At 49.6% G+C, this 13,567-nt stretch overlaps 1 protein-coding gene across 2 annotated transcripts in view; it reads left to right on the forward strand.

Moving 5' to 3' along the window:
- Positions 1-9,244, forward strand: part of PPP2R2A (protein phosphatase 2 regulatory subunit Balpha) — a 93,759-nt gene extending 84,515 nt beyond the window's left edge. The window contains exons 6-10 of one of the 2 annotated variants that reach the window (XM_038746910.1): positions 109-286; positions 1,793-1,957; positions 4,307-4,476; positions 4,818-4,909; positions 8,453-8,732. In XM_038746910.1, the coding sequence (XP_038602838.1) occupies positions 109-286; positions 1,793-1,957; positions 4,307-4,476; positions 4,818-4,909; positions 8,453-8,732 (885 nt within the window). Of the gene's footprint in view, positions 1-108; positions 287-1,792; positions 1,958-4,306; positions 4,477-4,817; positions 4,910-8,452 lie in introns of both variants that reach the window. The other variant, XM_038746909.1, reaches the window with a different exon arrangement.
- Positions 9,245-13,567: the final 4,323 nt, after the last annotated feature.

A 13,567-nucleotide genomic window follows, 5' to 3' on the forward strand; every position in this document is an offset into this window, starting at 1 on the left:
CGAGAGCCGTTATGTTCAGTTTCGCAACGTTTGGTCTTTGTCCATGAGTCCCCGATGGCCACCAGGTCCAGTGATTGACCTCTGACTTCTCCCCGACCCCCCCGACAGGTGCCCGTGTTCAGGCCCATGGATCTGATGGTAGAGGCCAGTCCCCGGAGGATATTTGCCAACGCTCACACGTACCACATCAACTCCATCTCCATCAACAGTGACTATGAAACGTACCTGTCTGCTGACGATTTGAGGATTAATCTCTGGCACCTTGAAATTACAGACAGAAGTTTTAGTATCCATTTCAGTTTTACGGTTGTTTTCTCTCTGTAATTCCCCTGAAACTTGGTAGGCCCGTTGGTCGCCCAGGTTCCTCACTGTTGTAGAGACTTTTGCCACTGGGAGACGGGTCTGGGGAGCCAAGGGGAGGGGTGTCTGTGAAACATTTTTTGGCTCCTGGGTGATAAAGTAATGCCTTAGGGGGAATTTACATATTTTATTGATAATAATGATGGTAATAATAATTGTGGTATTTGTTAAGTTAGAGAAGCAGCTTGGCATAATAATAGTAATAATTATGGTATTCTTTAAGCGCTTACTATTGTGTCAGGCACGGTTCTGGGCGCTGGGGTGGGTAGACACAAGATAGGTTGGACACTAGTCCCTGTCCCACATGGGGTGTAGTAACTAAAACGAAGACCTTGCGAGCCAGAAGGACCTGAGTTCTAATCCCGACTTTGCCATTTGTCTGTCCTGTGACCTTGGGCAAATCACTTGACTTCTCTGTGCCTCAGTTTCCTCATCTGTAAAATAGGGATGAAGACTGTGAGCCCCATGTGGGACATGGATTGTGTCCAACCTGATTAGCTTGTATCTACCCCAGTGGTATTTGTTAAGCGCTTACTAAGTGCCCGGTACTGTACTGAGTGCTGCGGGGGGATACACCATCCGGTGATCAGGTGGGACACCATCCCTGTCCCACAATGGGGCTCACAGTCTTCACCCCCATTTCACAGATGAGGTAACTTAGGGCACAGAGAATTTGAGTGACTTGCCCAAGGTCACAAGGCAGAGAAGCGGCAGAGCTGGGATTAGAACCCAGGTCCTTCTGATGCCCAGGCCCAGGCTCTAGCCACTAGGCCACGCTGCTTCACGTCAGTGCTTGAAGCTTACTATGTGTCAGGCAGTGTACTAAGCACCGGGGTAGACACAAGGTCCCACACAGGAGGGCTCAGAGTCTAAGTAGGAGGGAGAACAGGTATTGAATCTCATTTTACAGATGAGGGAACTGAGGCACAGAGAAGTGAGGTGGGCACACAGCAGGTAAATGGTGGAGTCGGGATTAGAACCCAGGTCTTCTGAAACTCAGCTCCTGGCTCTTTCCACGAGGCCACACTGTTTCATACCAAGGAGGTTGTGCACACAGAAGGTACCGATCAGCTGTATTTAGGGAGCGTTTACTGTGTGCAGAGCACTAGACTAAATGCGAAGTTGGCTGCAGAGGAGGTAATTTGTTTAGTCTTCTAGCCTACTGATTGGGAGGACAAACCCGGGTTTGAACCTTGGAAGAAGCCCTCATGCCGGGCTGCTTTCTGGGCCTCGTTACGGTGGGCGGTTGTGGGAGGGTGGCGATGTAGCAATGTGGGTACTGTGTACTGAATGTGTACAGGGCCCTGGCCTGCTGATCGGGCCTTCTGGTTCTGGGGGAGCGTGTTCAAGGGGTAGGTAGGATGGGTGCAGGCATGAGGCCGGGCGTCGGGGTGGTGCGGGGAAGTGCGCTCCTTAACCAGGCGCCGTGCAGACATCGTGGACATCAAGCCCGCCAACATGGAAGAGCTGACGGAGGTGATCACCGCCGCCGAGTTCCACCCCAACAGCTGCAGCACCTTCGTCTACAGCAGCAGCAAAGGGACCATCCGGTTGTGCGATATGCGAGCCTCCGCCCTCTGCGACAGGCACTCGAAGCGTGAGTCCTTCACCCGGGGATCGGGGCGCCTGTCTCGAGTGCCCACCGCCACCCTGGACCCAAGAGGGGGCCTTGAGGGCAGAGGGCACGGGCTCTCACGCTGGAGCTCAGCAGCTTTTGCTGCCACCTCGCCTTTCACCCCCTGCCATCGCCTAGCTCTCAGCCAGTCGATTGATTTTTTTTTTTTAATTGAGTGCTGATTATGTGCAGAGCACTGTACTGAGCACTGGGGCGAGCACTATACAACGGAATTAGTAGAAATGTTCCCTGCCCGCAACGAGCCTCCAGCTCTCGTTGGCCGGAAGTTCTTCGGAGCTTCCATCATCATCAGTCGTATTTATTGAGCGCTTACTGTGTGCAGAGCACTGTACTAAGCGCTTGAGAGAGAGAGTTTTCCTTGCGGGCAGAATGCATGAGCGGAAATGGGGCCGAGAGCTTTTCAGGAATTGGACTGGTCTCACCTAGGGAAAGAAAGCATTTACGCTCCGGTGAGCAGTTAAGACAGTAAGGATGTCTGGGGCGGTGGCCAAGGTTTTGCAGGCCAGTTTCCGTCTGGGGCTGCTGTTGAGCCTCATAATCAATCAATCATATTTATTGAGCGCTTACTGTGTGCAGAGCACTGTACTAAGCGCTTGGGAAGTACAAGTCGGCAACACATAGAGTCCTTTCCCCCCTATTTTTTATCAGTTCTTGAGCGGGGTCTCAGAAATTACTTCATAGAACACCGGGCTTCAGTGTGCTTCCTCTTACTCCCTCCCATCCTCTTACTGTGGGGGTTCCCCAAGGTTCAGTGCTTGGTCCCCTTCTGTTCTCAATCTACACTCACTCCCTTGGTGACCTCATTCGCTCCCACGGCTTCAACTATCATCTCTACGCTGATGACACCCAGATCTACATCTCTGCCCCTGCTCTCTCCCCCTCCCTCCAGGCTCGCATCTCCTCTGCCTTCAGGACATCTCCATCTGGATGTCTGCCCGCCACCTAAAGCTCAACATGTCGAAGACTGAGCTCCTTGTCTTCCCTCCCAAACCCTGCCCTCTCCCTGACTTTCCCATCTCTGTTGACAGCACTACCATCCTTCCCGTCTCACAAGCCCGCAACCTTGGTGTCATCCTCGACTCCGCTCTCTCATTCACCCCTCACATCCAAGCCGTCACCAAAACCTGCCGGTCTCAGCTCCGCAACATTGCCAAGATCCGCCCTTTCCTCTCCATCCAAACCGCTACCCTGCTCATTCAAGCTCTCATCCTATCCCGTCTGGACTACTGCACCAGCCTTCTCTCTGATCTCCCATCCTCGTGTCTCTCTCCACTTCAATCCATACTTCATGCTGCTGCCCGGATTATCTTTGTCCAGAAACGCTCTGGGCATATTACTCCCCTCCTCAAAAACCTCCAATGGCTACCGATCAATCAATCTGCGCATCAGGCAGAAACTCCTCACCCTGGGCTTCAAGGCTGTCCATCCCCTCGCCCCCGTCTACCTCACCTCCCTTCTCTCCTTCTACAGCCTACCCCACACCCTCCGCTCCTCTGCCGCTAATCTCCTCACCATGCCTCGTTCTCGCCTGTCCCGCCATCGACCCCCGGCCCACGTCATCCCCCGGGCCTGGAATGCCCTCCCTCTGCCCATCCGCCAAGCTAGCTCTCTTCCTCCCTTCAAGGCCCTGCTGAGAGCTCACCTCCTCCAGGAGGCCTTCCCAGACTGAGCCCCTTCTTTCCTCTCCCCCTCGTCCCCCTCTCCATCCCCCCGTCTTACCTCCTTCCCTTCCCCACAGCACCTGTATATATGTATATATGGTTGTACATATTTATTACTCTATTTATTTATTTATTTATTTATTTTACTTGTACATTTCTATCCTACTTATTTTATTTTGTTGGTATGTTTGGTTCTGTTCTCTGTCTCCCCCTTTTAGACTGTGAGCCCACTGTTGGGCAGGGACTGTCTCTATGTGATGCCAATTTGTACTTCCCAAGTGCTTAGTACAGTGCTCTGCACATAGTAAGCGCTCAATAAATACGATTGATTGATTGATTGATTCCTCTAGTTTCCTTGGAACGGAGCTCACTTTTCCTGTGGGATGACTACAGGGGCCCAGCTGCTGCCCCGGTGGGGTTTCATTGTTTGAGAACTTCGGGTTAGAAATGCCCAGAGCAACGAGCCGCAGCGCTTGACATTGGGTGAATCCGTTTGTAGCCATCCAGTTGGGTGATTGGCGAGCGAAGATGAGGTCTTGCCTTCCTGCTCGGGGAGCCGGTGGGAGAGGAGGGCCAGGCCCCGGGGGTCACTCTCTGCCTGCCTCTGTCAGTGCAGGGTGAGGATTGGGGTTTGGTTTTTGTTTTTCAGTGTTTGAGGAACCGGAAGATCCCAGTAACAGATCATTTTTCTCTGAAATCATCTCCTCCATTTCCGACGTCAAATTCAGCCACAGTGGTCGCTATATGATGACGAGAGATTATCTGTCGGTGAAAATCTGGGACTTGAATATGGAAAACAGACCTGTGGAAACCTATCAGGTACCTCGCATGGGTTCATTCGCCAAACCTGTCTACATTTGGGAGAAGTGGTGGTTTCCCCCCGGGGCAAGCAGGTCCCTAAAGGGCGGTTGCCTGGCCCCTGATCCTCTGAGGCCTGGCTGTCCAGGGACGGGCCCAGGCCCAAGTTCTCAAGCATTTTCCCCCTTTGAGACATTATCGTCGTATCCCACTGACCTTGGCATTTACTTCTCCCCAGTCCCATGCCTAGGGTCTCTGGAATCAGGAACGTTTATTCACTGCATTTGGATTAGCTAGCTGCTCTCAGATAAAGCCCAGTGACAGTCCCTGCAACAGAAGTGATTTTTTTTTCTCATTTCCAGGTGCATGAATACCTCAGAAGCAAACTTTGCTCACTTTATGAAAATGACTGCATTTTTGACAAATTTGAGTGTTGTTGGAATGGGTCTGACAGGTACGTGATTTTGTTTTTGACCTTTTTTCACAGGGTGAACTCTGAGGAAGGAAGTGGCATTTGAGAGGATGACGATTGTCAGGTGGAGGAGGGAGTGGCTGGAATCCGACGGACCAGCTTTCCTGAGCTTGGGCCCCAGCACCGAGACTCTCAGGACACTTCCTCCCACCACCCCCAAAAAAATCCCTCTCACATATGAAGTTCAGGTCTTACGGGTAGAAAGCATCTCTTTTTATGGAACTAGAGAACTGCATTTTTTGGTCACCAGTCAATAATGTGATGGTTGGTGAATCACAGCACCGATGCTGTCGTATTTTTGACCCCAGATTATAAGGACTTCAATTAAAGATTGCAGTAGCTCGTCATTTCTTTCCCCTTCCTTGCTCTACGAGAAAATGAAAACGGAACAAATAGAGGTCAACTTTATTTGCCTAACTCGAGTTCCTGAACCAGAATACTTTGAGGCTGCTTAATGGTAAAGCCATATAATCATGACTGGGGTGGCTCTTCTCCTGCACAGTCACCATGTGACTGTCAGAATTGAGGGCCTTAAGAAACGCGGGTTTACGTTGGGATCACTGTGGTATGCCTGTGGTTGGCTTATATTCTTCAGCGGGGTAGGGCCACGGGCCAGTTACCGCAGCATGGGGCTGGCGAGGCGGTGGGTTTTGTACGTGGTTCTGCCATGCTTGTGCAGTGCCCTGGGGCAGACACCCAGCCTCCGCGGGGGCTCCTCCCTCCCTTTTAGGCTGTAGCCGGGGAAGGAGGACACACGTTCTGCGACCGGTACGGTTTCTTTCATTTAAGGGATGAACATGGGGATTTGAAAGGCACAGTCACACACACAACAGCCCAGATCAAGTGAGAATGAGAATTTACGTAGACGCTTTGGGTTTCTGGAGACAGCGTTTAAGGGACCTTACCGGGGAACGAGAATCAGGTGGAATACGGGCATCTTTAACCGAGATTTTAAAGAGGATTTTTATCTTGGCGCTAATTTGCCTGGCACCCTGGAATAGTTTTCAGAAACATTTGCACCTGTAAGAGGGTGTAGCACCTCCATCAGTCAGGGGTGTTGACTGAGTGCCTCGTGTGCAGAGCATCATATTAAGTGCTTGGGGAGAGTACAGTGGAGGTTGCCAACTTGTACTTCCCAAGTGCTTAGTACAGTGCTGTGCACACAGTAAGTGCTCAGTAAATATGGTTGAATGAATGAGTATTATTATCCCTGCCCTCGAGGAGCCTACCATCTAATGGGGGAGACAGGCACTCAAACCACAGCTAGGACAACGGAGGAAAAGGGGTTCTGTATGGAGGAAGGTGTGTAGGACATGGACCCAAGTCCAAAGGGAGGTTGTGAGCACTCAGAGCTCAGGTGGTGAGGAGGTGCTTGACTGGGTGCCGGGTTTGGGGGCGTGGGGGCAACCTACAGAGACGAGAAATGAATCAAGGGGACACCTCCAAACACAGAGGATTTTTTTTGAAAGCTGGTGGGGGGTGGAAGGGGGCGGTGATACTTGTTAAACGCTTACTCTTTGCCAGTCAGTGTTAAGTGCTGGAGTAGATTCAAGGTCATCAGGCTGTCTGTCCCACGTGGGATTAAGGCTCACAGTCTTAGTCCCATTTTACAGATGAGGTAACTGAGGCCCAGAGAAGTGACCTTGGTTTGCTCAAGGTCACACAGCAGCGTGGCTTAGTGGAAAGAGCATGGGCTTAGGAGTCAGAGGTCATGGGTTCTAATCCCAGATCCGCCACTTGTCAGCCGTGGGCAAGTCACTTAGCTTCTCTGTGCCTGTTACCTCATATGTAAAATGGGGATTAAGTCTGTGAGCCCCACGTGGGACTACCTCATTACCTTGTATCTACCCCAGCATGTAGACCAGTGCTTGGCATTTAGTAAGTGCTTAACAAATACCAAAATAATTATTATTATTGTTATTATAGCAGACAAGTTAACGTAGCCGGGATTAGAACCCAGCTCTTCTGGCTTCCGGGCCTAGGCTATTTCCACTAGGCCACACCGCTTCCCTGAGTCTTAGGGAAAGCATCCTAGTTCTGAGTCTCCCGAATCCCCCTCTTTCGTCCTCCGTGCAGTATGGGAGTTGCTTTTCGCTAGCGTCCTCACCCCAGGCTCCTGTTTCCAATTCTACAAGGGTCACATTCGCACCAGTCTCCCTTTGAGAGTAGCTCGGGGAAGAGGTGGGTTGGGCACACCTGGGATGGTAGTATTCATGCATTCATTCAGTCGTATTTAGTAGCATCTATTAAATGTTTAATGTATGCAGAGTACTGTCCTGAGGGCCAGGAAAGTGTTTCAGGTGGGAATCAGTCAATTGTATTTATTGACTGCTACCTGTGTGCAGAGCATTGTACTAGCCCTTGGGCGAGAAAAATATTCCTTGCCCACAATGAGCTTACAGTGTAGAGGGAATTAGACCCAGTTCCTGTTCCACACTTCATTCATTGATTCAGTCATAATAATAATAATAATAATGGCATTTGTTAAGCGCTTACTATGTGCAAAGCACCGTTCTAAGCGCTGGGGGGGATACAAGGTGATCAGGTTGTCCCACGTGGGGCTCACAGTCATCATCCCCATTTTACAGATGAGATAACTGAGGCTCAGAGAAGTTAAGTGACTTGCCCAACGTCACACAGCAGACATGTGGTGGAGTCGGGATTCAAACCCATGACCTCTGACTCCAAAGCCCATGCTCTTTCCACTGAGCCACGCTGCTGCAGAGCACTGTACTAAGCGCTTGGGAAAGTACAGTATAAAAACAGACACATTCCCTGCCCAGAGCGAGCTTGCAGTCTATAGGGGGAGACAGATATTAATATAAATAAGTTACAGATACGGACATAACTGTTGTGGGGCTGGGAGGGAGATGAATTAATGGAGTGAGTTAGGGCAACACAGAACGGTACAGGAGAAGAGAAAAGGAGGACTTAGAGAAGGCCTCTTGGAAGAGATGTGCTTTGGCTAAGGCTTTGAAGTAGGGGAGAGTAATTGTCAGATTTGAGACAGTGCTCTGCACATAGTAAGCGCTCAATAAATACGATTGATTGATTGATTGATTGATTTGAGGAGGGAGGGCGTTCCGGGTCATAGGTAGGATGTGGGCGAGGGTTGGTGGTGAGATAGAAAAGGTGGAGATACAGTGAGAAGGTTGTGCACACAGTAAGCACTCAATAAATACGATTTGATTGATTGATTGGTAATAGAGGAGGGGCAGGGGCGGCCTTGCCCCAGAACAGGAGGTGGGTGAGGGGTTGGTGGCAAGATAGAAAAGATGGAGGTACAGTGAGAAGGTTAGCAATAGAGATGGGGCAGGGAGCCACCTTGCCCCGGAACGATGGGAGCGGCCGAGGCCAAGAAGTGAGCTCTGCCTCTCAGCCCCCGAGTCCCCGGGCCTCCGGCCTCGCACTCTGGAAGGAAATTAAGGGCGCGGGACGGGAGAGGGGAGGGGAGGAGCCTCTCCAGGGCAATCTCTGGGAAAGTTAACCGCGATGACCGACTTCTTCTTCTCCTTTCCCTTTCAGCGTCGTGATGACGGGCTCGTACAATAATTTCTTCAGAATGTTCGATAGAAACACGAAGCGCGACATCACCCTAGAAGCCTCGAGAGAAAACAACAAGCCGCGCACCGTCCTGAAGCCCCGCAAAGTCTGCGCCAGCGGCAAGCGGAAGAAGGACGAGATCAGCGTCGACAGCCTAGACTTCAACAAGAAGATTCTGCACACTGCCTGGCACCCCAAGGAGAACATCATCGCCGTAGCTACCACAAACAACCTGTATATATTTCAAGACAAAGTGAATTAGGGTTGGCGTCCCACGCAGAAGAGTCCACGTCCGGCATAGTTGAGATAGTTGAATCTAGCATTTGTATCTGTGCGTGAGTGAGAGAGAGAGAGAGAGAGAGAGTGAGAGACTGAGAGACAGAGAGAGGCAGAGAGAGAGAGAGAGAGAGGCAGGCTCACTGAGGCGCCCCTTTCCAAGTGTGTAAAAATGTGCCATGTGACAACACACTTTTCGAGCTCCATGGAGAAAGCCCCGAGGTTTGATTAATCGCCGCGCTGTTCTCCATGTCTGCCAGCCAGTTAGGTGAAGGTAGGGCAGGGCACTTTTTAATTTAAATGACTACTTGCACCATCTTGCCTAATGGACTAGATTGGACTGTATCAACATTGGTTTACTCCACTTTTTATGCCTTCCATTGTGATGACGTCAAACACAGTGAAAGCCTTCAGTCATGCTATGGGATTTAATTGTGTAACTTCATTACTGTATCATTTGTGGCCCTTTTTTATTAAATACAGCTCATTCTTACTGTGGCTTGTAGCGTTCCGCCTCCTCCTCCTGCTCCTCCTCCTCCTCCTCCTCCTGGGCTCCTCCTCCTCCCGCTCCTGCCCCCCCCCCCCCCCCCCCCCCCCGCCTGCCCCCTCCACCTCAGGCCTGGTGGTGGTCTTTAAACCGAAAGAAAGCACATGAAATGGGTCAGCTGGGGTCGGCGGTGAAGGGGGGAATGTGTTGCGAACAAATGTTTTAATAACAGTTGACTGTGATCACTCCTTGCCATGTCTGGCACCAAAACCGAAAAAAAAATCCAAAAAAAAAAAACTACTGAATAAAAGTGACAAAGAATGGAGAATCTGGGTTTTTTTTCCCCCCCTTTTAATCTGCCTCTTCATGCCAACGTTTTGTTTTGGACAATAAAGGTGTCAGAACCCTAGCCGTCCGTCCATTTCCTCATGGGCTGCAGGAGTGAGGGATTGGGATTGGGATGTGATTTTAACTAAATGCCTCCTGGTTGCGGGGAGTGTGGGGAGAGGAGGGAGGGAGCGAGGGATTGTTTGTTGACCCCTTTCTGAGACTTGGAGGGGCTTCGCTGGTTTAGCTTGGGGGAGGAGGAGAAGGAGGAGGAAGGGACGTCGGTGGCCGCAGCCTTTGGGTAACTAGGGCCCTGAGAGTGACCTAGCCTGGATCGGGCTGCTTGTCACTCGTTTTAATCTCATTTTATTGGCATTCAGTGTCCTGCCAATTAGAAGCTCAGCACCAAGGCCAACTTTTTCAAATCGATCGGTCATATTTACTAAACACTAAGGAGAGTACAGTATAATAGAGTTGTCAGGGAGTCTCCCCCCCCCCCCCCCCCCCCCATAATGGTTCAGTCTCGGTGTAGTAGACAACAAATATCAAGTGACTTTCCTTACACTAGAAAAATGCTTTTAGGAAGCCTGTATTTTCCATAACAGGGTCTCTGCCATTGCCGTATCTCTTTTTCTTCGGCTTCCCGAGACTTTTACACTTTAAGGCAAACCCCAGTGGGCATTGGGTGAGTGCTTTGTGGAGTCTAGGAATTGCATGGAATGTTAGTAATTTGGGGGATAGGAATTCCTTTTCTTAAGCAAATAGATGAATAGGGAAATGTAAACATTTTATACCTGGAGTGTCTCCATGTAATACTGTTTTTCAGTGGGAGCTGGCCAGAGGCTTTAATGGAAGGATTTTGACCTTTTTTTTAAGAGGTATTTTAGGCATTTAAGTGGATGCAAACAAAGTGTTTAGGTTAGGAGGAGCAATCATGATTTTTGAGTGCTTGCGGGAAGCTGGACGGTGGCCAATATAGTCCTATACTCCATTACCCGTTAACAAACTTGGCCTTAGGACTGTAAAAAATAGCAAAATGCCCAAGGTCGCCTGGCTGCAGAATTGCCTTCATTTCACTCCCTGACACCTCTCCTTATTCGTTCACCCACTAGCTCTCTCCTATGATGCCTGGGAGGACACATGGTTGATATAGGGGATGGGGGGGCTGGGGTGAGGGAAGACTGGGGATGTGGGGGGACAAGGGGGTGGGAGGAGGGGGGACAAGGTGGGACAAAGGGGGACTGGGAAACCAGGGTGGGGGAGGTTGGGGGGAGAGAGGAGGCTTTCTGGTGCCACTTGTTGCAGGGAGGATTAGTAGAGCTCAAGTTGGCAACATAATTATAATCATTCATTCATTCAATCAATCATATTGAGCACTTACTGTGTGCAGAGCGCTGGACTAGGTGCTTGGGAAGTACAAGTTGGCAATATAATTATAATTATTAATTCATTCAGCTGTATTTATTGAGCGCTTACTGTGTGCCGAGCGCTGGATTAAGCGCGGTTTTCTTGGAACGGTTTGGTTAAATCTGAGGGCTTGTTACCAGTAACATGGAGCTGGGGAAAATCTTTGGCACAGAAGGGCCTGGAACTCCAAGCTGAAGTCTACAATCAATCAAATCATATTTATTGAGTTCTTACTGTGTGCAGAGCACTGTACTAAACACTTGGGAGAGTACCGTCCAATGGCTAGAGCTACAGGCCTGAGAGTGGGGAGGACCTAGGTTCTAATCCCAGCTCTGTCATTTGTTGTGTGACCTTGGGGAAGTCACTTGACTTCTGTACTTGTTAACTCATCTGTAAAATGGGAATTGAGACTGGGAGCCCTACGTGGGACAGGGACTGTGTCCCACCTGATTTACGTGTACCCATCCAGTGCTTACTACAGTGCCTGGAACATAGCGCTTAACAAACACCACGATTAGTATTACAGTATTGGAGGTAAGGACTGTTTCCAGAAGGATTCTTCTCTCCCTGGCCACTGCCTCCTTCCTTGGCTCGACAGTGTGGGCAAACAAAATGGCTCTGGGATAGTGGGTTTTGATTGCTCAGTGTCAGTGATGACACTGCCATCACTGATCCTTTGTGTTGAAATTCCTCGTTTCCTGAAACACCAAGAAGAAAATCAATATGCTGCCTTGAAGGACTGCTGTTGACTGGTCAATGTAACATGTTTCTCAAATGGGATTTATTTTTATTTTTTTGTTGTCTCAGACGCAAAATCCAGCCACTCGGTTTCTGTGGTTGGCCCCGCCTAATAGTTTCCTTAATAAAAAGACGTGGAATAAGCAAGCTGTGTCCCATGGCTGCTGTACCATCGTCCCCTTCCCTCACTCATTCCACTCTCCAGCCCCTCGAAAAAGTGTTCCGGAAAGGAGCCGAAGGGACCGGCTCCTATGAACTGGGCTTGTGGAGGAGGGTTTTTGTGATGCTGTGGAGATGTGGAAAAAGAAAATGGAAAAAAAGAGGCTGCTGTGGCTTCCATTGGACAGAGCTACGATTGTACCACGCTTCCCTTTGCCCTTTGCTTCTGAGGGCCAAGTGTCCTTGGGTGAGAGAGACGCCTTCACATCAAGCATCCTTGTGCAGCGTCCATTGGTCTGAATTGCACTGGTAAAATCTGTACTGAGGGGACAGGAAGGCTTGGGCAAATTCAATCGTATTTATTCAGCACTTATTGGGGCAGGAACAGAGGTAATGAGAGTGCTTATGGACTGCAAGGATGGTGTTTTGCAACTCTATTGCATCGTATTGCATAGAAGCAGCGTGGCTTAGAGGAAAGAGCACGGGCTTGGCAGTCAGAGGTCCTGTGTTCTAACCTGGCTCCGCCACTTATCAGCTATGTGACTTTGGGCAAGCCACTTAACTTCTCTGGGCCTCAGTTACCTCATCTGTAAGTATGTGAGCCCCACGTGTGACAACCTGATTACCTTGTATCTATCCCAGCACTTGGTGCTTGGCACATAGAAAGTGCTAAACAAAAACCTTTATTATTATTATTATTATTATTGTGCTTTCCCAAGAGATTAGTACAGTGTTCTGCACACAGTAAGCACTCAATAAATACTATTGATTGATCCCTTCTAGACTGTGAGCCCGTTGTTGGGTAGGGATGGTCTCTATATGCTGGCAACTTGTACTTCCCAAGCGCTTAGTACAGTGCTCTGCACACAATGCTCAATAAATACAATTGAATGAATGAATGAATCTGCATTCATTCAATTGTATTTACTGAGCGCTTACTTTGTGCAAAGCACTGTACTAAGCCCTTGGGAGAGTACAATATAACAATAAACTGACACATTTCCCTGCCCACAACAAGATTATCTGCGCACATTAAGTACTCAGTAGGTACCTTTGATTGATTGATACAGTTGCCAAATTATATCCTCTTGGTCGGTGGCATTTTTTGAGCAGTTACCGTGTGCAGAGCACTGTACCAAGTCCTTCAGGAGAATCCAATACTATAGAATTATCAGATACGTTCCCTGCCCAGCCACCAGATTGGATCTTCTATCAATCAGTCGTATTTATTGAGCGCTTACTGTGTGCAGAGCACTGTACTAAGCGCTTGGGAAGTACAACTTGGCAACATATAGAGACAGTCCCTACCCAACAGTGGGCTCACAGTCTAAAAGGGGGAGACAGAGAACAAAACCAAACATACTAACAAAATAAAATAAATAGAATAGATATGTACAGGTAAAATAAATAAATAGAGTAATAAATAAGTACAAACATATACACATATATACAGGTGCTGTGGGGAAGGGAAGGAGGTAAGATGGGGGATGGAGAAGGGGAGAGGAAGGAGGAGGCTCAGTCTGGGAAGGCCTCCTGGAGGAGGTGAGCTTTCAGTAGGGCCTTGAAGGGAGGAAGAGAGCTAGCTTGGCGGATGGGCAGAGGGAGGCCATTCCAGGCGCGGGGAATGACGTGGGCCGGGGGTCGACGGCGGGACAGGCGAGAATGAGGCACGGTAAGGAGATTAGCGGCAGAGGAGCGGAGGG

This window comes from Tachyglossus aculeatus, chromosome 5 (assembly GCF_015852505.1).
Source record: "Tachyglossus aculeatus isolate mTacAcu1 chromosome 5, mTacAcu1.pri, whole genome shotgun sequence".
Taxonomy (NCBI): Eukaryota; Metazoa; Chordata; class Mammalia; order Monotremata; family Tachyglossidae; genus Tachyglossus; species Tachyglossus aculeatus.